This window comes from Peromyscus maniculatus, chromosome 6 (assembly GCF_049852395.1).
Source record: "Peromyscus maniculatus bairdii isolate BWxNUB_F1_BW_parent chromosome 6, HU_Pman_BW_mat_3.1, whole genome shotgun sequence".
Classification (NCBI taxonomy): domain Eukaryota; kingdom Metazoa; phylum Chordata; class Mammalia; order Rodentia; family Cricetidae; genus Peromyscus; species Peromyscus maniculatus.
The window spans coordinates 78713075-78735529 of NC_134857.1; the positions used below are offsets into that span (position 1 = coordinate 78713075).

At 43.4% G+C, this 22455-nt stretch overlaps 2 protein-coding genes across 11 annotated transcripts in view; one reads left to right on the plus strand and one right to left on the minus strand.

The window, feature by feature from the left end:
- LOC121826335 (uncharacterized) overlaps positions 1–22455 on the minus strand; it is a 187933-nt gene that overhangs the window by 99486 nt on the left and 65992 nt on the right. For 2 of the 8 annotated variants that reach the window (XM_076574692.1, XM_076574694.1), the window contains 3 exons: positions 22221–22308; positions 20197–20296; positions 14510–17609 (listed from right to left, as the gene is read on the minus strand). The exons of 5 other annotated variants lie outside the window; for them this stretch is intronic. In XM_076574692.1, the coding sequence (XP_076430807.1) occupies positions 17424–17609; positions 20197–20296; positions 22221–22308 (374 nt within the window). In that variant the 3' untranslated portion in view covers positions 14510–17423. Of the gene's footprint in view, positions 1–5022; positions 6027–11717; positions 17610–17716; positions 17879–20196; positions 20297–22220; positions 22309–22455 lie in introns of those variants that run through there. One more of the 8 variants, XR_013052254.1, reaches the window with a different exon arrangement.
- LOC102917248 (NADPH-dependent 3-keto-steroid reductase HSD3B3-like) lies at positions 361–15895 on the plus strand. Of its 3 annotated transcripts, none has more exons than XM_042270177.2 (4): positions 361–518; positions 3594–3790; positions 12395–12559; positions 14710–15895. In XM_042270177.2, the coding sequence occupies exons 2-4, from the start codon at positions 3646–3648 to the stop codon at positions 15519–15521; spliced, it is 1122 nt and encodes a 373-aa protein (XP_042126111.2). In that variant the 5' UTR covers positions 361–518; positions 3594–3645; the 3' UTR covers positions 15522–15895. The 3 variants fall into 3 exon arrangements, with proteins under 3 accessions (XP_042126111.2, XP_042126113.2, XP_076430800.1); XM_076574685.1 differs by lacking the exon at positions 361–518 and adding an exon at positions 3104–3279; XM_042270179.2 differs by lacking the exon at positions 12395–12559.

The window sequence follows — 22455 nt, forward strand, 5'->3', positions numbered from 1 at the left end:
TGGTCTATTATACTTATCCTTTCAGTATTGAATCAGTGGCTTTTTATTAAATATATAGCTAGCAAAATAACATTACAAATAAAAAGTAGCAGACAGGGAGAAGTGGCATAAAGACAAGGAAAAAAATCATCAAACCAGTGCCTTACACTACCCATCAGAAATGACTAGAGTAGCCCAAGTAGGAGAGAAAGCAAATGTAATCTCAAATAAGGTTCTTAAAACACTGACAGAAATGACCAGGGAGGCCCTGCTGAAACAGTCTTGCTGGAGCTTGACAGCATTGGTGGCCTTTGGATGAGAATGACCTCATAGACTCACATGCTTGAATCCTTGGTCCCCTTTGGTGGAAATGTGAGGAAAGCATTAGGATATATGGCCTTGTTGGAGGAGGTGTCTCTGAGGTGGACTTTGAACAGCTGCTGCTCCTAGTGGGCACTCTGCTTCGTGCTTCCGGATCAAGAAGGGAGCTGTCTGCTGTGCCTGCTGCCATCCTGATCTCCAACCCCAGGAAACAAAACGTGAGTCCAATTCAATGCTGTCTTTTATGAGTTACTCTGGCTGTGATGTCTTGCAACAGCAATACAAAGTAACTAATACTTGTTACACAGTTATTGCCTTGTGAGGTTTCCAGTTACATGGGTGAGCTTCCCATTTGCTATTCCCACAGTAGGTATCTTTTCACCATGAGACAAGCAATTACCTCTGTTGCCAATGGTTCTTCCATCTGTTCTGGAGGGCTCCATGTCTTGAATATCTTTAACTGTTTTCTGTTCTCCTTTCTTCTCGTGACAGGGGTGAGAGAGTTTGGAGTCTTTCAGAGGAAAGGCTCTTGAAAGGCCCTTGAGATAAATGCTTGAATCTGAAATTGGGGGACTCACTCATGTTCTCAGATTTGGCTCCCAATATGTGTAAACAATAGGTATCAATTTACGAACAGAGGAAGTGACAGATGTGTCTTCTGCTAAGGCAATCTTCTCAACTCCTTACCCACTCCACAAAGCTTCTCCCTTTACCACCTCCATGTGTTATTCACAGCTAATTGCACTGTCCTTATACATACATTGAGTGCCATTCACCTGGTTTCTGTGCTGAGGGGACACATTTCACCTCAATGTCAACAGTATCTGATCAGGTAGGCAATTCTTATTGAATAAACAGAAAAACAAGTACAGTAGACACAGGATTTATCATATAGCTAGTACAAGAAGGGAAGATGAGGGAAGAGGCAGAATGCTCTTAACATAAATGTAAATGTGAATTGAAGGTACTGCTTAGGGTGAGTGAGTTGCAAAATCATGATGAGAATCAAGAAGCAGAGGCCACCTGGAGTCTATGGTGGAAAAATTAATCACTGTACTGTATAAGAGAAAAGGGGAGAGAGGAGCACATGGAGGGCGGGACAGCAAGAGGGAAGCTGACCCTTTTACTGCCTTTGGGGACCCTACTCCTCATTGCTCAGCCTTAATATATGGGGAGGTGCTGAGTCTTAGGGAAGCTCCATATGTCATGCTCTGCTGATATTCATGGGATGGCTGCCCTTTCCTAAACAGAAATGGAGGAGGAGTGGATTGGGTAGGGGGAACAGGGAGGGGTTATGGGGAAGGATTGGGAGGAGAGGAGGAAGGGGAAACTGTGGCTGGCATGTAAAATAAAGAAACAAAGTTTTTTTAAGGTATAGTGGTGGGAGAACCATCCTTTATCATCAAATGAAAACCCAGCATCTATACCAAGGTTCTTCTAGGAGTGTCCCTTCTGGCAGCTCATCCCACTCCCTGTAATGTAGTTTCTCAACTACTTCTTGCTTCAGGTTACACTCCTGGGGGATCTCTTGTTTCACAAGCAGAAGCATTACTAAGTTTGATCCAAATTCCTAGGCTTCCACTCAATTTTTCCCTCAGAATTCAGCAAATTTTCTCACTTGAAAAGTGCAATTTGAGGCTTTAAGGATGGTGGGAGAACTATCTGACAGCTGTAACCCTGTGTGGCTTCTCTGCCTCCCCCAAATTTGTGCACCTTAGCTCCCTCTACCACAGTCCTGCACTGGAATATTTGCCAACATCAACTTAATGAAGAGAAGGTCAGGAATAAAAAGAACATACATAACTCAACAGAATAAGGGCAATATACAGCAAACAGATAGCCAACATCAACTTAAATGAAGAGAAACACAAAGCTTTTCCACTAACATCAGGAACAAGACAAGGTTGTCCACTCTCTCCATCACTATCCAATACAGTATTTGAAGTCTTGGCTACAGCAATAACACAACTGATGAAGATGAAGGAAATACATCTTGAAAAGGAAGAAGTCAAAATATCTTTATTTGCAGATAATAGGATAGTCTTAGGTGATCATAAAAATTCCACGAGATAACTCCTACAGATAACTTCAGCAAAGTAGCAGGATACCAAATTAACTCACATAAATAAGGAACCCTCTTGTATATAAATGACGAATAGACTGAGAAAGAAATCAGGAGTATTACAGCTAACACACTGAGCAAATATTCTTTTGGCCATGTTTAATTACCCTTGCTTGTACCCAACATAACCTAGAGTCATCTGAAAAAAGGAAACCTCAACTGAAGAATTGCCAACATGAGATTGACATGTGGGACATTGTCTTGATTTTCAATTGATGCAGGAAGGCCCAGCCTTCTAAGATCCTGGGTAGCTGAACAGTTAGACATTCTTGGAGTTAGCACATCAAACAAGAAGGTAGAAGCCTTGTTCCCCTTTCTCATTCCACACCCTGTGCTCTTCTTCCTCCATATCCTTTGTAATATCCTTAATAGGAAGTTTGTGGCTATATTGTGTGCCCCAATATATTGTGCACCCTAATAAACTTATCTGGGGTCAGATAACAGAACAGCCACTAGACACACATAGAGACAAGAAAATGGTGGCACACACACTTTTAATTGTAGCATTTCTGAGGCAGAGACCTATCTGGATCTCTGCAAGTTCAAAGCCACACTGGAAACAGCCAGGCATGGTGACACATGTCTTTAATCCCAGAAAGTAATGGCAGGAAGCAGAAAGGTATATAAGGCATGAGGACCAGGAACTAGACCTCTTTTTAATCTTTTAACCTTTTAGTTTTTAGCAGAAGTTCAGCTGAGATCTATTCAGATGAGGACTCAGAGGCTTCTAGTTTGAGGAAACAGCATCAGCTGATGTAAGCGTTGGTCGATGAAGTCCAAGAGGAGCTACAGGAATTAGTCATATGCAGTGAGGAATTGTAGGACCCCAGTGTGTGCACGCTTTCTCAGAAGCACAGGTAAGACAGTCTGAGGCTTGGAAGTGGCGTCTCATGTGAGAGGGACAACCTTGGGGCACAGCCTGACATGTGAGGTCTGACAGTGTCTCAGTGTCAAAGCTGACCTGACTTCGAGGTTGCACATCTGGTGTCTGCTGCAGAACTGATCTTTTGCTTGTTTGTTGAAGAAGACCCAGACATTTTGGAATCATGGAAGTGATGTTATGAGAGAAATGTTCAAGAACCACCTTGAGGACATCTTTTTCTACTAAGTCATCATAGTAGGAACCCCATGACTCTGTACCCATTGCACTTCTCTTTCTATCCCTCCCCAGGGTGACATTACACCACACCTGTGGTCACTGAGATCTGTGTCCTGTGTTGACCATGCCGGGGTGGAGCTGCCTGGTGACGGGAGCAGGAGGGTTTCTGGGCCAGAGGATCATCCGCATGTTGGCTCAGGAGAAAGAGCTGAAGGAGGTCAGGGCTTTGTTCAGGTCCTTCACTCCAAAACACAAGGAGGAATTATCCAGTAAGTGACCTGGAGGATGGTAAACACGGAATGGGTATGGGGAGGGCTTTCTTGTCACCAAGTAAGAAACAGGTGGATCTGTGATGAGCCTCAGCAGGAACAATCACAGTTGAGACAGCATCAAAGGCACTGCATAGTTGGAAAAAGTGGATTCTGGATGATCCAGAACCAGAGAACATGGCCATGGGCAGGCCCTGGGCCTTCAGGCTGCTCTCCTATTTAGACATTGAGGATCAGTTTTCTCCTTGCTGGAAGTCTTTGTGTCTTAAAGGTTCTGAACATGGCAATATTGTGCAACACTAGCAAAAGATTGTTAAACTAGAGACCTGAGGAGTGCGAACCTGCCTCCTTTGAACATTCCCAATCAGCTTTGTAGTTTCTTTTTATTTAAGACTAGGGGAGAGTGAAGTTCATAGCAGGAAGTGACTATAATATAAAGGTAAATTGATGAAGAAGGTAGAAAGGGACAGAGGTGGCGGGACTAGAGAGCATATACACAGGATAGAAGCACACTGAGGATCAGGTGGACTTCATATGTGTCATGGGGATTCCTCCAATGTCTTTCCCATCATTCCTCCTCTCTGTCTTTCATCCTCAAAGGAAGTGTCTACAGACTTTACTGGAGAGGTACCTTATGTTTTTCTGCTATCTCTCCCCAACCCCAGGCCAAGTGCAAGCACTGGGTTTATATCATTTTCCAGCTGCTCCATTTTCACATCCTTCAGTGGATGTAGCCTGTGAAGGACTCTTGCTTCTAGTGTGAGGCCCTTATGAACACATCTTTTTCTCCATACTCTCCAAGTTAATTTAACCCTTTTGCTTGGATCCCACCTGCCCATCCCTTGGCTTTGTCAGATAGGGTCTGTATAAAACCTCTTATCTGATACCAGGGCAGCCAGCAGGCAGCATGACACTGTAGCCATAGCTGAGAGCTCATGTCTTGACCCACAAGACAAGACAAAGAACTAACTGGGAATGATGCAAGTCTTTTGGAGCCTCAAAGGCCATGTCCAGGGACACACTGCCTCCAAAAAGGCAATGCCCCACAACCTTTCCACCAATGGGGACCAAGTATTCAAATACATGAACCTGTGGGAGCCATTCTCATGCAAACCACAACACCTCAGTGTCCACACACTTAAGACACACTTGAGCAACAAAGAAGTTTGAAAAGCATAGTTCTTGGGCTACACTTACTTGGAATCCATCGTCAAATTAAATTTTATCTGTTTTGTAGGAATGATTAGCATCTTATGATACTGGCCCAGTAGTGTTGTGTTAAAAGTAATAGCCTTCAGAGTTTTAACAAGCAATAGCTGCAAAGGTCTTGTTCAGTTGGAACTTCCAACTTGTCCCTGCATGGTCTGAAAAACCCCATTCCTGCCTCTCTATCCAAATCCTGCCCATTCAGAGAGTCTTCAAACAAACACCAAGTGTGATGTGGGTACATTTCAGTGGGCCCTGCCAAGATATACCACTAAGAGAAAAATGTAAGCAGTCTGGCAAAGGCTCTCTTCTGACTGTAGCTAGAGTTTTCCTGCCTTGCCCACAGTCAGGACAAATCTTTGTCACCCGCCAGTCCCACAGCCGCTCAGACCCAACCAAGTAAACACAGAGACTTTTTTTGCTTACAAACTGTATGGCCGTGGCAGGCTTCTTGCTAACTGTTCTTATAGCTTAAATTAATCCATTTCCATAAATCTATACCTTGCCACATGGCTCGTGGTTTACCGGCATCTTCACATGCTGCTTGTCCTGGCGGCAGCTGGCTATGTCTCCTTCTGCCTTCCTGTTCTTTCTTTTCTCTTCTCTATTAGTCCTGCCTATACTTCCTGCCTAGCCACTGGCCAATCAGTGTCTTGTTTATTGACCAATCAGAGCAACACATTTGCCATACAGAACATCCCACAGCACTTCCCCCACCTTTTTTTTTTTTTTTTTTCAAAAAGGAGGGTTTTAACCTTAACAAAGTAAAATTACATATAATTTGGGAATTTGGGCATAGCTTCTCTTACTACTTCCTGCTGGAGGGGGGCACTATGTCTTATGGGGACACAAAGAAAATTTTAGGATTATGGAATAGTCCATGAGGCTGTATTGTCTGAGCCAGTTGCCTTCAAACCATTCTGGATGTTGGATCATCTGGACCATGGTGTCATCGGAGACCTTTCAGGGGGTCTTGGCTGGTCAAACCTGATGTATCTTAATCTGGAAAAAATCCATAGCCTCTGGCTTTCTGTGGGAACAAAAGCAGAGTCTCCTTTGCAAAGCAACACATCCTTACATCCAAATTTTGAAGTCAAGTTATCTTTAATATATACATGTTGGTTTAACTCAACATCTTTTACAATCAAATGTTTTTCTGCAGTTAAAAATCCCAAAGACAACACAATCCAGATTCTCTGTGTAATATTCATCTTTATGTGGCTTAATTTTTATATTAATTTTACTGTCACTTTAAAGACTTTATTTTTTAAAACTATGTATTTGTTTATATAACTGTATATATCACCTTTTTTGTCTCTTTCAAGCCTACATATATTTTACACACATTGTAATCTATTACATCTGAATCTGTCTTATTGTGAATCTATTGTTTTAAACTGCAACATTTGTAAGACTGAAATGGCGCTATGGCTGCTGGCTCTGCCCACCTCAGCTTTCCAACATGGCGGTGGTATGTTTTCTGCCAGCTCTGGGAGCTATCATGGGTGTATACTTTTATCCAAGCAGTGGTAACCCAGAAACCTCTTTTTTTTTTGTTTGTTTGTTTTTTTGTTTTGTTTTGTTTTGTACTAGCAAAGGCTAAATCCACCATGCAGCTTAATGTGCCATTTACAGAGGCCTCATTCCCGCCATACTGCAGGTCTAGCGGGAATGCCAGGAACCCTCAAGTAGCTCAGACCGGCAGGCTGCCGCTCATTTGAGAGAGACAATTAGGAAGCTGTTTTTAGCTCTGTTTTAGAATCTTTTCTCAGGTTTTAAGTGGAAACTCTTGCCAACTTGTTGGGTGCCATTTGTAGCTAGAGTTTTCCTACCTTGCCCACAGTCAGGACAAATCTTTGTCACCCGCCAGTCCCACAGCCGCTCAGACCCAACCAAGTAAACACAGAGACTTATATTACTTACAAACTGTATGACTGTGGCAGGCTTCTTGCTGACTGTTCTTATGGCTTAAATTAATCTAGTTCCATAAATCTATACCTTGCCACGTGGCTCGTGGTTTACCGGCATCTTCCCATGCTGCTTGTCCTGCCGGCGGCTGGCTGTGTCTCCTTTTGCCTTCCCGTTCTTTCTTTTCTCCTCTGTGTTAGTCCCACCTATACTTCCTGCCTAGCCACTGGCCAATCAGTATTTTATTTATTGACCAATCAGAGCAACACATTTGCCATACAGAACATCCCACAGCACCTGACCTAAGTTCTGTTCAGGCCAACACAGACAGATTTAAGAATGTATATCTAACCTCCTTACTTTAATACCTCATTCAATTAGCAATGTTTTACATCTATCTTCCATAAACCTTATTCTCAGGACAGGAATTATCAAACAAAAATACATCCTAATCCAAAATATCTTGGACACCTGTTGTTGCCTCCTTAGTAGGCCCACTCCATGTGGTCACCTTTAGTTAAGATGGCAATGAAGTCACATGGCCTCCCTCTTCTCCAACCCTAGCAAAGATAGATGCCTACCAGCCTCCTTACTACACTTCATTTAGTTAAGATGGTGGAGAACCATGTGTTGTTTCCCAGAACAGCTCCAATATAGCATTATAAGTTTTAAGTTAATTTTTTTTACAGATGTTTAACCATGCCTGACTCCATCAACTGTTTTTTTAGTTAAGTAGAATAGCTCAAAAGAACTTTAATATTATTTATAACAAAATGATTTACGAATCTCTGTTATTACACTAGATTTAGTGGCCAGAAATCCCAGAGGCCAATTCTGAGCCCAGGCAGATGGTTGCAACATTGGCAGCTAAGAAATCACCAGGACACACAGAACATAGTAAACTCACACAGATGTTTAACCAGACCTTGGAATTTTTTTAATGAAGTAGAGCAATTTTAAAAGTAAAACACACACACACACACACACACACACACACACACACACAGAGAGAGAGAGAGAGAAACCTAATAAGAACCAAACAAATTTTATTTTAAGCTTTAAACTTTAAAAGTTTTGAGGCAGAACAACATTATTATTTCAATTCCATTTTTTCCCTAAAGGAATTAGAAAATAACTAATATGTTTATGTTTTAAGCATGTAGTAATGTTATATTATAAGAATACTGATAACAAAACATATGTTCAAAAATGTCAGATTTTTGGAGATCTTATAATACTTTGGGACATATATAAATGCTTATTTGAAAATATAGGTCTAACATATAGGTCCCTTGGAATTTCAAGACCTCCTGAAATCTCAAAGTCAGTAGTAAATCAAAGACATTACATTTTAATTTGTAAATTATATAAAATGCTAAAGTATTTGGTAAAAATTACAAAAAAACACACAAAAAATCACCAAAACAATTATGGACCCAGGAGATGTCAGAATATTGATGGCCAACCTGCACCAAAAAGGTGTGGGATGGGCCACAGTTCTCTATTAAGATCAGATGCAAGAACCCCCTGTTGGTTTTGCTCTTCCCTTTATTGATTATTGAACCCTATGCTTTTTGTTTATAGGGAAAACTTCCCAATGTGAACATGGAGAATGAAAGATTATTCAGGTGCTAATATTCCTTGATATCTGTTCATTGTCTATTTGATCTCATGTGCATCTGTCCCAGAAGTTTCAGGGGTCTTTTTGAGCACCAATGCTAATAGGTAACAGTTCCTGGGAGGCAAGAAGGCAGTTCAATACCTCTAAATAGCTTGTGTTCATTTCAGTTTCTGGAGTCTGACACTGAATGGTTTAATTTTGGTGTATTTAAGCACAGCACAATTTTGCAAATATTTTCCTGGTGATAAGTAACTCAATCCCATGTGCACAATAAAACATACATACATAAACTTTAAGGAACAAAGTAAGCTAAATACATATCAGACATGATCACATGGAAACTCTTTCATAAAATACATGGGATGCCTTCCATAGAGATGGGTTCTATAGATTGGGAAAATCAACCTATGATATGGGTCTGGGTAGGACTGAGTTTGATTTTCAAACACACAGACTATGCAAAGTTGACTAGACTAGAAAGCACATCTGCTCCCAGCTTTCTGGACAGACAACTGGTTATGCATTCCTTCCCTTGAAGGAACAACTATGTGTGCTAGCATTCCAGGTTCCCCTAGTGCTCATCTGTGGGCATGAGGACCTCTGTGCCTCCTACAAGAAGTTCTATGCCTTTCTGAAATCCTTTTGCAGCTTCTACTTCCATTCACTACTAGTCCAACTGTTTCCTTCATTCTGTGTTTTATCTCTCTTTTGTAATTTAGGACCATCATTATATTTAGAGAAACAAATAATCAAACAAAAAAAAGAAAATAAAAAATCCAAAAAACTACCTCTGCCTTCTTTGGACACATTTTCCTATTTTATATATATCCTCATAAACCCTTATAAAACATGTCACACTCCCCTTCCATACTCAGTTGTTTCCATTTGTTACATACAACAAAATGCTAAAATACATAAACCTTAAATTTCTGCCTCATTTTTTTTACTATGTTAACTTCCTTACAAATAACCTAGACACCTTGTCTCCAAACAAGCAAACAAAGAAATAAATAACCTAAAGAATCTTAGTAATGATTACTATTGATGTGAGGATGCACCATGAGTAAAAACAACTTGGGGAGGAAAATATTTGTTTGGTTTATGTTTCCATATCACTCTTCATCAACCAAAGGAAGTCAGGATAGGGACTTAAACAGGGAAGGAACTTGGAACCAGAAACTGATGCAGGGGCCATGAAATGGTATGGTTCACTGGTTTGCTCTCATGGCTTGATCAGCCTACTTTCTTATACAACATAGGGATGGCACCACCCACAATGGGCTGTGCCCTTCCACATGAATCACTAAAGATGAAAATGCCCTACAGGAGGGCATCAAATGGAGGCATTTTTTTCTCAACTGAATCACCCTCCTCTCAGTAAGAGGAGAGATTCTTTCTGGTGTCCTATTGTGTCAGAGACATCTTAATGGTGAAAACTCTTTATTTCTCCACCCACATGAGATCCCCCCCCCAAACAAAGGAAATTTTGTCTTCTGACTCTATACACAAGGGGACTACACAGATGTTTGAGAGGATGACAGGGTTGCAGCCATCTCAGAGAAGGGTCAGACAGGGACCAGCAAGCCCTGGGAAACCCACCAGAAGTTTAGGCTGGGGGCTGCAGGCCCTGGGAAACTCATCAGATGATGTGCTGCCCCTTGACCAAGACAATTAAAAGCCACATAAAAAACGATTTCCAGACATTCCCTACCATAACCTAAAGGATATGACAGATTATATACCATAGCTGTCAGAGGGTCGCAAGTTTCCTGCAGATAAGAAATGGAATGTCTCATTGTCAGAGAAAGTGGGTCTGCAAATGATATAGTCGCATGACATAAACTGCTAGAGAATATGGCAATTTCCTTGCAGCTGCAACACTCCAATCTGTTCAAACCAAGCATCTCCAACCTGGAGTAGGCACCACTCCTGAGTTTGTGACTCTACAGAGTTGGAATTCCCCTAGACCTCCCACCCTAACCACTATAAAATTCCTATCCTGATACTGCTTAAGGTCACTGTCACTCCACTGCTGTGATGGTTGTAAAAGGGATCTGGGTTTGAACTCGTGAATTTAAAAGACTCTTTGCTTTTGTATTCAGGTTGGTCTCTTGATGGTCTTTGGAGGCATTGGACTTTGGGTGCAACAGTGTTTACTGACTGCCTATAGATCCTGCAGTTAAAAGAAGACAAAGTAGGTTAGGGGTCTAGGATGTCTGGTGGTAGCCTCTGTCCTTTTAAAGGCTGGATTGTGGTAGCTTCTCCTACTGCAGCTCACACCAGAGCATCAGCTCTACGATGCGGCAGTGAAGAACAATTGCAAAGTCCATGGTGTCTTGGCTAAGCTGAGAGATGTGGTTCTACCACAAAGCACTCAAGATGTCACCTCCTGGTATCTCAGGACTCCCCACACCCCCCAAGAACAGATGTGTGAGTCTACTTGGTCCTGCATCTGGGCTCCTCCTGCCCTGTCACAGCAAGTTTTCTGACCCTGTCTGTCTAAAGTCAGCTGCTAAGAAGAGTGGAGGAGAAATCACACAGGAAGAGACTCACATCCTGGCACTTGCCTCCTTCCCAGAAGGCTTTTCCCCATCATCCTCTACTTTAAGGCCTTCTTGGGGTTCCCTGACAGGGGAGAGAAGGGGTTACAGTAGACACATTCAGGAGAGGTTGTAATTGGTCTCAAGAAAGATTTTTCCAGCTCTGGGTTTCTACTTCTGCTTCTATCAAAGTATTCTTTGGCATTCATTTCAAATTTAGTTGACATGATGTCTCAAAAGAGTTGATTTCAAATGAGTCTTGCTCACAGAGTGCATAGAGAAGTGGGCATAAATAGATTGAGGCAGAGGGACAATAGAGCCTTTACTAGAAAGATGTGTGTCCTAGCGCTTTCTGCAATTTCCCCAACCTACATCAAGGACACTAGAATCCTAACTTCATGAGATAGCTGGGAAAGGAGATGGCAAACTGAGAAAGTCATGTGTAAATTATGAAGCTCAAGCCAGTGTGGGGTATAGATACAGGCTGCATGTGACACACCATCAATTTTGTGAACTAATTTGGGTGATATTGTGATTTTGGTATCATCCTGTAAATTGAACCTAAAGCTATCTATCCATTTCCCCTGGATGTAATACGGTTCCTTGGAGGTGGCCTCATTTACATTGTATCTATCCAATAAGAAATGCTCACCTAAACCCATCATAGGAGCCCATTCAGAGTTCTCTCACTGGGGCTTCAGTTTCCTCTTTGTAATTTAGCTCACTCTTCATTTGTGCTCAGCCCAGACTCAGAAAGTATCAAGACCTGTCAGGGGCAGGGCTGAATTTTCCATCTTCATGTCTCCCTCTTCTGGGTCCTCTTCATTGGAACTCTGGAGGACACAATCTGATTAACCTGTTACTTGCTCAGGTTACTCTTATGTCTTCATGCCTGTCCATTTGCCACCTGAGAGCACTGTTACAGGACTCTGTCTCTGTTTCTCCTTCAGTCTGAATCCTCAAGTGATTCTCCATTCTCTATCAATTAAATCCTAGTTCTCCCTTTTTACATTTAACTACCACCGCCTCTCTGGTTGTTTTAATCACTGTATGTATTCCCATAACTCTGTTTTTATGTGCAAAACATAAATCAAATTTCACTGCTTAGATTAATTTTCTACAAATGGAGGGTTAGACACAGATGGTTCCTCTTGTCCTACAAATGATACATTCTGACTGTTGATTATTTATTGTTTCTTCTGTAGAAAGGCCTCCTCCCCAGGTTCTCCTCACTCTGACTGCCCTTGGAGGCCTAGGTCACTGATACTGTGTCTGGAAACTTCCTACCTGTTCAGAAAGCTTCCCAATGACCTGCATTGTGTTCCTCAGAGCTGCAGACAAAAGCCAAGGTGACAGTGCTGAAGGGAGACATTCTGGATGCCCAGTGCCTGAGGAGAGCCTGCCAGGGCGTCTCTGTTGTCATCCACACCGCTGCCTCCCTTGACATCTTGGGTGCCATTCCCAGACAGACTGTCCTGGATATCAACCTGAAAGGTACAGTGTCTCAGGAGGATATGGAGAGAGTGGGAAAATTAGAATGGTCATATAGGACCATTTGGGGACATGGAATGAGGACATGGGACAGGGAAGTGCCAGCCATGGAACACCTGCTGTGCTCTGGGTCTGTCAGATGCCTCTGCTTGCCAGCCCAGCTAGCAGAACTCAGGGCTTTTGTCCTTGATGTTTAGAAGAAGAGATTGGGCTGAGAGAGGAGGGAACAGAGGCCCCACAGGTAGTCAGAGGAGAGAAAACACAAAGCCACACCCAGACACTTCAACAGCCAGGACGTTCTCCTGCTCCTCCATTCCATAGTGAGTGGACTTCATCTCCACGTGCTTGATGTTCACCCATCCACTGCCACTCTGGACCAGACCCTGACCTTTTCTCTGTAGAGAGCTATCTAAGCCACTCCACAGGGTGAAGAATGATCCAGCACTTGCTTTCTTACAGCAACAGTTTTCCAGTTTTTACAAGGCCACAGTGTTAGTCTACTCTTGAAGACTGGTCCTAGCCAAGGCAGAAAGACTCCTCCTCAGATCTTCATCCCTAAATGCTTAGGCCCTTGGAAAGGAGATTTGCAATATGCTTTAGTAAAGGACTTTACTATATAATATGATCACTCTGAACCCCCAAAAAAGTGAGTCTTCTTAGTATCATGGTTTTCCAAGGTCCTGTTTGGCATGTATCCTCCACATGACCTCCAAATTTAGTGACTTGGGCTCCCTTTCCAAATCAACTAATTATTTGGGGATGGCCATTACCAACTCAAAAGGATCCCTATTAGTTCTACCTGGTTACTTCTCTCATACCCTCCCTTGCAGGTGGGTGCCATGAATACTCAGATTCTCAGTTCTCTTTTAGTCTTTACTAAAGGAGAAAAATACCAGCCTTTAATTTCTAATTATGAGTGTATACTGCATGCCTAGACATAGTGGTGCCATTCTGTAATACTAGCACCTAGGAGGCTGAGTCAGGATTATTATACCTTGGAACCCACTCTGGACTGCATAGGAATAAGAGTCTATCTGAAAAATAAGATAAAATAAAATAAGATAAAGACATATTGCCTCTATACTATACCTGAGTGGGCATGCTGTAAATTCTGAACTAGTTCTGAGACTACGGTATCTTGAATTTTTGGATTAAAAACTGGCCCTCCTTTAATTAAACAAAATGCATGAAAATAAGTGAAACTTTGCTTTTATTTGGGGAAGGAGCCTTTTTGAATTTTTTTATTGTCTCAGGGGTCAAACCTTGCAGACAATGCAAAGGCTTAATCACTGAGCAACATCCTCAATATAATGGGAATTTATTGATGTCAGTTTCTAGACAGCATAAAGGAATAATTTCCCAGAATAAAAATCTAGGGAAGTCCTTTCCAGAATAAAAATGCTGGTTTTTTGATTGATTAATAGTAATCACCTGAAAAGAGGGAACTTCATCTAAGAAATGGCTCCCATCAGATTGGTCAGGGGTTATATCTGTAGGTTATTTTTGGATCAGTGATGGATATGGGAGGGCCCGCTCACTGTGGGGTGTGTCACCCCTAGGCAGGTGGTCCTGAGTTATACAGGTAAACAAGATGAGCACATGAAAAAGCAAAGCAGTAAAGAACTTTTCTCCATGGTTTCTGCCTTTGTTCCTGGGTGACTTTCCTCAGTGACACACTGCCATGCGAACATAGAAGCCATAGAATCTGTTCCCTCCCCATATTCCTTTGGTCATGGTGTTTATCACAGCAACAGAAAGCTTACTGGGACAGTGGCTCAGTGGGAAGGTCCTTGTCTACCATGTGGAAGAGCCTAGGTGTGATCCCAACACGGAAAAGAAAAATAATTATATTCAAACAGAGAGAGAAAGAGAAAGACAGAAATAGGGAGACAGGGAGAGACAGCAAAAAAGAGAGAGATAGCTCTATAAACTCAGAAACCTAGAAGTCCCTGCTTTTCAGAATCTCAATGTCACCTCTTTTAATTTGGGGTTTATTCTGTGGCTACAGAATGGCAATTTGAGTCAAGATCGGGTAAGAATGTGTTTAGATCTGTAGTAGTCCTTCCACTGGGGATTAAGTGGGGATGAATCTGACTCCACTGTGGACCCTTCAGCTTCTTTCCTAACAGTAATGGTGAACTTCCCATACTCAGGTACTCAGCTCCTGTTGGATGCTTGTGTGGAGGCCAGTGTCCCAGTCTTCATCTACAGCAGCTCAGTGTCTGTGGCTGGACCAAACTCCTACAAGGACATCATCCAGAATGGCTGCGAAGAAGATAATCATGAAAGCACATCATCTCATCCTTACCCATACAGCAAAAAGATGGCTGAGAAGGCAGTGCTGGCAGCCAATGGGTGCACCCTGAAAGATGGTGGCACTTTGCATACTTGTGCCTTAAGACTCCCATTCATCTATGGGGAAGGGAGTCAACACATTTCATACACAGTGAATAGAGCACTCAAGAATAATGGCACACTTGACAATTTTGCCAAATTCTCTGTGGTCAACCCAGTGTTTGTGAGTAATGCAGCCTGGGCACACGTTCTGGCAGCCAGTGGCCTACGAGACCCCAAGAAGTCACCAAGCATCCAAGGTCAGTTCTACTACATCTCAGATGACACCCCTCACCAAAGCTATGATGATTTATATTATGCCCTGAGCAAGGACTGGGGGTTCCACCTTGATCCCAGTTGGAGCCTTCCTCTGCCCATGCTCTACTGGCTTGCCTTCCTGTTGGAAACTGTGAGCTTCCTGCTGCATCCAATCTACAATTACCAGCCTCCTTTTAATCGCTATATGGTCACACTGTCAAATAGTGTGTTCACCTTCTCCTACAAGAAAGCTCAGCGAGATCTGGGCTATGAGCCACCTGTCAGCTGGGAGGAAGCCAGACAGAAAACTTCACAGTGGATCGGGTCACTAGTGGAGCAGCACAAGGAGACACTGAACACAAAGACTCAGTGATGTGACTATGGCAGGGACATGGCCCTGAAGTTGTCAGGTCCTCCAGAAAGGGTCTAAGACACAACCCATCTCCTACAGTTCCCTTTGACACACTGGCCAACTTGTCTTCCAGTCACCAAAGCCTTGCCAGGCACTGACCCAAACTTTTGCCCTGAGCACTTGCCCAGAGACACACAGGCTGTGCCTCAACTGCTGTGACCAAAGGCTCAGTTTCTGGTGGTGAACTGAACAGAGCCTCCTGTAACTTAGAATTTCATCAGTGTTTCCATTTCCCCTCTCACAGTTCCAAAGCATTGCTTGTCTGAGAAAATTCCCATTGCTTCATGAAGCTCAAAGAAAGAACAATAAAAAGGTTTCATGACTAATCCAGAGAAGGTTGGTTTGGTGAATCTTGATTACAGCTTTCCTTACTATATCCAAGTAAGGCCATAGTCAGAATAAAAACAGAATGTCACTCCCATGGATGTGGGCCCAAGCATGGACTAGATGACTGACCTGGGGTGCCTCAGTTCAGCATCACCAGGTCACAGACAACATCTTGCTCATGGTCTTAGGAAATTCAAGCCCACCTCCTCCCACTGAATGGTGGAGGTCATATTGGTTGTCAGTGGCTACAGCACAGCCCTGGAACATAGTCTGTTCCTCCAGGAAAGAGCCTTGCCTCCCTTTGTCTCCCTCCTTCTTACCCTTCTTACCACCTATACATGGGGCTCTCTAGAACCAGGACAAGCATTGAGAGCTACCCAGTAGACTGTAACACTGTTAGAAATGGCCCTGGGCATCAGAGATGATCTGAGAGTCTCCTTGTAATGAATTCCTCCAAATGTACCTCCTCCTGAGCGTACAATGTGAAAATCTGCTACCCCTACCTCTAAATGTAGCTGCCCTCCCTTTCTTTCCCTCCATTTCCCAATCTCTTAAGCCCATATCCTTCTATAGCCTTAGCATCTTTCCTTCCCCTCCCTCCCTCTCATCCCCCAGCTTCCCTGAGCTGAGGAAGCCTGTCAGGACAGGGGAGGCCTACAAGATAACAGAGTCAGTAGCTTACTACAGAACCCACAATTGTAAGAGGGCCTGTCTGCTCAACCAGACATCATCAACCTGAGGGAGCTGTGGGGACACAGTATAGAGGAAAGAAAACTGTCTTCTGTCACAATTGGGTAGTAACTCACCTACCTTTTGGTATCACAGACAACATGAAAGTCACATCCAGCATCAATATTTCTTTCTCACCTCACATTGATTAATGTTCGTAGGATGACATTGATTGGTACTAAGCTTCTGTATGAGGATCAGGAGACAAAACCATGATGAAGTTCTATACAGCAAACCAAACCTAAAAGTGTTTTCCTGGTTACTACAATATCAAGAGAGAGAAACAAGCACCATTTTCAAGCAGGCCATTTATAGCTCAGGAAGCCCCACTTGGTTTCACATTAGCAAGGGGTCATCTGGAAGTGGATGCTCTGCCTTTGTCAGCCAGTCCTGCTTCCTTTGCCCTGCCAGGCCAAGAGAGCCCCAGTTCGGCTCACTGGACAGTGTTCTATGGTATAAAAGGAAGAGCCACCTGTTTCTGGGTGTAAAAGTAAATTCCAAGGACGGTTTCTAGCTACATATTTCTGTTTTGACTCCTAATCCATCAGTTCTTTGAGAAAAAAAAAAAACCTTTTTATTGTTCTTTTCTTTGCGCTTCATGAAGCAATGGGAATTTTCTCTGACAAGCAATGTTTTAGGACTGTGTGAGGAGAAATGGAAACACTCACTAAGGATGTAGCTTTAGCATTCACTCTATAAGAGGGAGGGGAGATGCTCAGGCACCACCCACAAGGACACAAGTAAGAGCTCTCACCTGGCTCCCAGGTTGTGGGCACCTGAGGACTGGAGCTCGTACACCCCATCATCTTACACAGAGTGAGTGTCCATGAGCCCAGGGTAAACTGGACACTTTCCACAAGCCTGTTCCATTAGCTCAGAAGGAAAGGATATGGTGGGGTTGGAGAAAGGATCTTCAGTCTTGATTTCAGCCAACTTAAATCCCTCATTGAATTCACTGGTCCATTTTCTCAGGGGAAAGCAGTCTCCCAAGTTCTAACAAGGGTGAGCGGAAAGAAAGGAGAGTGACCTGGTTTGTGCGTCTAGCCTGACAAGCATAAGGCCATAGAATCCTTTGGATAACAAAGACCCCACCCTCTTACCTACTCAGTCTGGGTACAGAGTTGCTGGTGGCAGTTACAGCTCCTACACACTGGAGTCATGTACTACATGCAATCCACCACAAGGAGGCAGTAAAGGCACAGGAAGATTGGCAGCTGCCCCAGCCTGTGAGCCTCCTCCTCTTTTCCTCTGGATTCTGCAGTCTGTGGCCAAGGAATAAGGGAAGCTCAGAGATGTGCTCACCCACAGGTTTAAGTGTGATGTACAAATGACGGAAGAGAATGGAGTTGAGCAGAAGGTGTCCAGGAAAGCTTCACACATGTGGTGGGACTTTAAAGGATTGTCAGGTGGGTCTGTGCAGGGAGGGCAGCCTGAGAGATGGTGCAAAGGAGGAGAGTGCAGGTGGAGGAGGAGGAGGTGGGCCAGTGAGTAAGGAGGCTGGACACCACTTAGCAGGGTTTGCTGAGAGACAGTGGGTGTCCTGGGTGCCAGACACAGCTGAGCACTAGGCTAGGGTGACCTCTGGGGACCCAGCAGAGTGTTCAGTAGATGGTCTGTTTAAGAGGCCACCTGCAGGAGAATGTCCAGAGACAATACTTGTTCCTTGATCTCCAAATACTGGAGTGTGAGCTTTGGGCAGCAGAGTGAGAACACACAGCTGAAGGAAGAGGGGGAGTGGCCCCCGCTCCTCAGCTGGGTGTGGATCCTGTTTCTTAACCAGAAGGTGGGAGGCTCCAGTGACTCAACTGTTTCTCCTTGGTGTGAGATCTCAGTACACACTTCATCGAAATCTGACCCTTCAGAAAGCTCGATATGAGGTTTAATTTAAAAAGATGCAATCTAATGGAAAAGAAGTACGAAATCTGAGAAAAGGTATTTGATGGTGAACTCGGGGCCCTGTCCCAGTGCTCCAACCCTGATCCAGACTTACAGTCTAGTAAAGGGAGAAAAATATGACAGGTAGGGGCTCTAGGTAGAAGGTGCACAGTGTCCTGAGACGGTCAGGTGCTAAGGGAGGTTGGTATTCCTGCTGGATGAGGGAAGCACATACTGTGAGCTTTATCAATGAATAATGGCAGTCAGGGGACAGGCCCCGGCCCCACTCAATACGCTATGGAAAGCAGTAAGTATTTAACTTCAGCTTACTGGAAAGCATCCTGGGGCAGATGGATTAGAAGAGATAATGGGACATTCCAAGAGTCTAGCAGCAAAGTGGAGGCCTGATGCATGTGACTGCAGCAAAGTGGAGGCCTGATGCATGTGACTGCAGCAAAGTGGAATTCAGGTCTAGTGAGGCAAGCCTGGGAAGAGACACCAGCAATGATTAATTGTCCTCACTGCAGACCCTTGGGCACATGCAGCAGGAACTATCTGATGTCACACAGTGCCCTCTTCTGGTTAGTTTTAACCATCATCTTGACAGTGCCTAGAATCACCTGGGAAGGCAGTCTTTACAAGGAATTATGTAGACTAGGTTGGCTGCTTGCATGGCTGTTTTTAATCAACATGAGAAGGTGTGAGAGAGAAGAAAACTTCAGGGACCAGAAGCAGCAGCAGGCGGCATGGATGCATTTGCACTTTCCTTCTCCTGACTGTGTATGTGATGTGACTGGTCTCTTAAGTCCCTGCCTTGACTTCCCCAGAATGACAGACTGTAACCTGTGGTAGTATGCCAAACTCTTTCCCCTTTATTCAGCTTCTGGCCAGTGAATTTGTCACAGCAACAGAAGTGAAGTCAGAATCCAAGCATTCCGTCCCTTCTGCGGGAACTCCAAACCCTGCATGCTTTTTCTTCTTTCTGGCAGCCTAGCTTTGCTGCAGTTATCAGCATCCCTTGCCTCCTCCCCCATTCAGGTCTTACTGCCTTATTAGTCATCCATTACATCCTTATCTGATCCCTATATCACTCACTTCGATGGTTCATCAATTTCTAAAACTTGAAACTTCCTCCACATACCAAGCTTTTCTATATGGCCATGCAGGATGTTCTATTTCAAAACCATAGAGATATGGACCTCAGAGAACAGACTACAGGGACCAGTTTTATACAAGGCTAGACAATAGAGAGAGAACTGGGGTTGATAAATCAGGATACCCATCAGTTTATGGTGGCAGGGAGGAGATTTCCCTCTTTCCAATCATGATCATACCGACTGCTTGTGAAGTGATATTGGTCAAGCTTGACATTGTTTGTAAGGAAGTTGTGCTACTAGGTTTGTGATTGGGAGTTCTTGGTAAACTGTGGTTAGGAATGCTTCATTCTTCTCACGTTCCTTTTCCAGTTTCTAAATTATGAATAGTGCTTGCTTCTAAAAACCCCTTGAATAGGAAAGTGGATCCTGTGTATTTGAACCCACCTTGTAAAGAATGTTGGGTAATATATATATATATATATAATATATATATACATTTAGGATTGCTGTCACGTGGGATTCTTCTCTCCACACCTAAAGCAGCACAGGCCCCAGATTCCAGACTCCATGAAGAAACTCTTTCCTACTGTGTGCTTAGGATTCCATACCTGGGGCTGAACACAGCACTGGCACTCTCTCCCTTGGATGTGCAAGGAATCTGAGTTAGGATTCTGAAGTTTGTGTTCCACAAATCTGTTAGTAATTCCCCTAGAAAGAAAATGACAAACAGAATCAGGGGCTTTGTGGGTGTTCAACTGTGAGCTTTTAGACAAAGGCTGCTCTGTAGTGGAATATTATTTTAAGATGTGTTACATTTGTTTATGCTGTGGAATATTTGACTTAATGATGGAAAAATATGTTGCAATCTTTTATGATGCTGTTGTTTAAGTCCGTGAAGCTGTGTTACTTTTCCTGTCTAAAACACCTGATTTGTCTAATAAAGAGCTGAACAGTCAATAGCAAGGCAGGAGAGAGGATAGGCTGGGTAGGCAGAGAGAATAAAGAGAAGAAGAAATCTGGAAGAAGATAGAAGGAATGAGGAAAGGAGCAGAGCATTCACAGGCCTGCCACCCAGCTTCACAACAAGCCATGGAGTAAAAAGTCATGAAAGAGCCAGGCGGTGGTGGCGCACGCCTTTAATGCCAGCACTCGGGAGGCAGAGCCAGGTGGATCTCTGTGAGTTTCAGGCCAGCCTGGGCTACCAAGTGAGTTCCAGGAAAGGCACAAAGCTACACAGAGAAAACCTGTCTCGAAAAACCAAAAAAAAAAAAAAAAAAAAAAAAAAAAAAAAAAAAAAAAAAAGTCATGAAAGATACACAGAAATACAGAAAGGTAAAAGCCCACAGGAAAAAAAATAGATGGGAGCCGGGCGTGGTGGCGCACGCCTTTAATCCCAGCACTCGGGAGGCAGAGCCAGGCAGATCTCTGTGAGTTCGAGGCCAGCCTGGGCTACCAAGTGAGCTCCAGGAAAGGCGCAAAGCTACACAGAGAAACCCTGTCTCGAAAAACCAAAAAAAAAAAAAAAAAAAAAAAAATAGATGGGATAATTGAAGTTAAAAAAAGCTGACTGTAAACAAGCCAAGCTTAGACTATATATTTATAAGAAAGAAAGAAAAAAAAGCCTGTGTTAGAATTCATGAGGGAGCTGGGTGGTGGTCCCCTCAAAATAGTCAAAGAGTAAAAACAAAACAAAACAAACAAACAAAAAACCTGCTCTGCTCTGCCCCTCGAGCCTCTGGGAGGTGACAGCCTGCACTCACTTTATAAACAACATGTCTGTTCTGAGCCTACCTGGGCATTCTAAGTCACTATAAATGCTCTTGTCCTATTACTTCCTGTCTGGATCTGTGAACCCTGATCCCATGAAGGAAAGAACACTGTAGCTACAACAGTTCTGTTAGAGAGAAGACAAATGTGCCCTCCAGCCCACTCTGCCTATGAGGGACAAAGCCCTTAACAGAAGCATCTGACCCCAAGACATACATCTGCCCCACGGAGAATCATAGCAGAAGAACATATTCCATTTCTGGAGTGGAAGGAACTCCAACACCTCCTCTGGGAGACGGACATAAGGTCCTGGTCACCCCATATCTTGAGCTATGCCACATCCACTTTAGAGTCGGGCCCTTCTGAAACATGGAAAACAAAATGCCTGGCCCTAAGTGACACTCTGGGAAGGAAACTTCACTAAGCATCACACCTCAATGACCCACAACACTACCCCAGCATTAACTCTTGCTTCAGCCACTGAAACCATCCTTTAACAAATAAACTAAAACAAGGCATTCAGCAAAACTTCATATACCCCTGGAATTCTGAAAAGTAAATGACGTGTGTCCCTGCTGTGGATCCATTTTTAAATCTATTTAGGTTTCTCTTATGCATAGTACAAGTTGCTGTTCTTGTTTCTAATCTAAAAACACTTTTACAAACATCCATGCATAAGCATGTGAACATTATCATTATGTTATGCACTTCCTTACTGACTTTCTATGTGTACTTGTGTGTGCCTGCCTGTGAACCTCAGCAGGTGTGTGCAGAGGTCAGAGGACAAGATGTGGAGTTAGTCCAGGGACTGAACTCAGATTATCAGTCTTTGGGGCAGGAGCCTTTACCTTCTTAGCCATCTTACCAGCCCTTAAGCTGAAGTTGGAAACACAGTGCAGAGACTGTGTCTCTGGCTGATAGTCCCCACTCCATAGCTCTTTCTTCTGCTGCCTCTGAAAGAAAAAAAACTGTTAGGGAAGGTTCTTATTTCAGCTCATTCTAGCTGACATATTAACATTTAAGAGTTAATTCTCAGCACAGGCAATTAATTCTCAGGCGCATCTCTGAGTTCAAGGCTAGCCTGATCTACAAAGCCAGTT

Coding starts and splice junctions, on each gene's coding strand:
- LOC102917248 (XM_042270177.2), top strand. CDS start 3,646: ATGCCGGGGTGGAGCTGCCTGGTGACGGGAGCAGGAGGGTTTCTGGGC. Junction 3,791..12,394: donor ACACAAGGAGGAATTATCCA/GTAAGTGACCTG, acceptor TGTGTTCCTCAG/AGCTGCAGACAAAAGCCAAG. Junction 12,560..14,709: donor CCTGGATATCAACCTGAAAG/GTACAGTGTCTC, acceptor TCCCATACTCAG/GTACTCAGCTCCTGTTGGAT.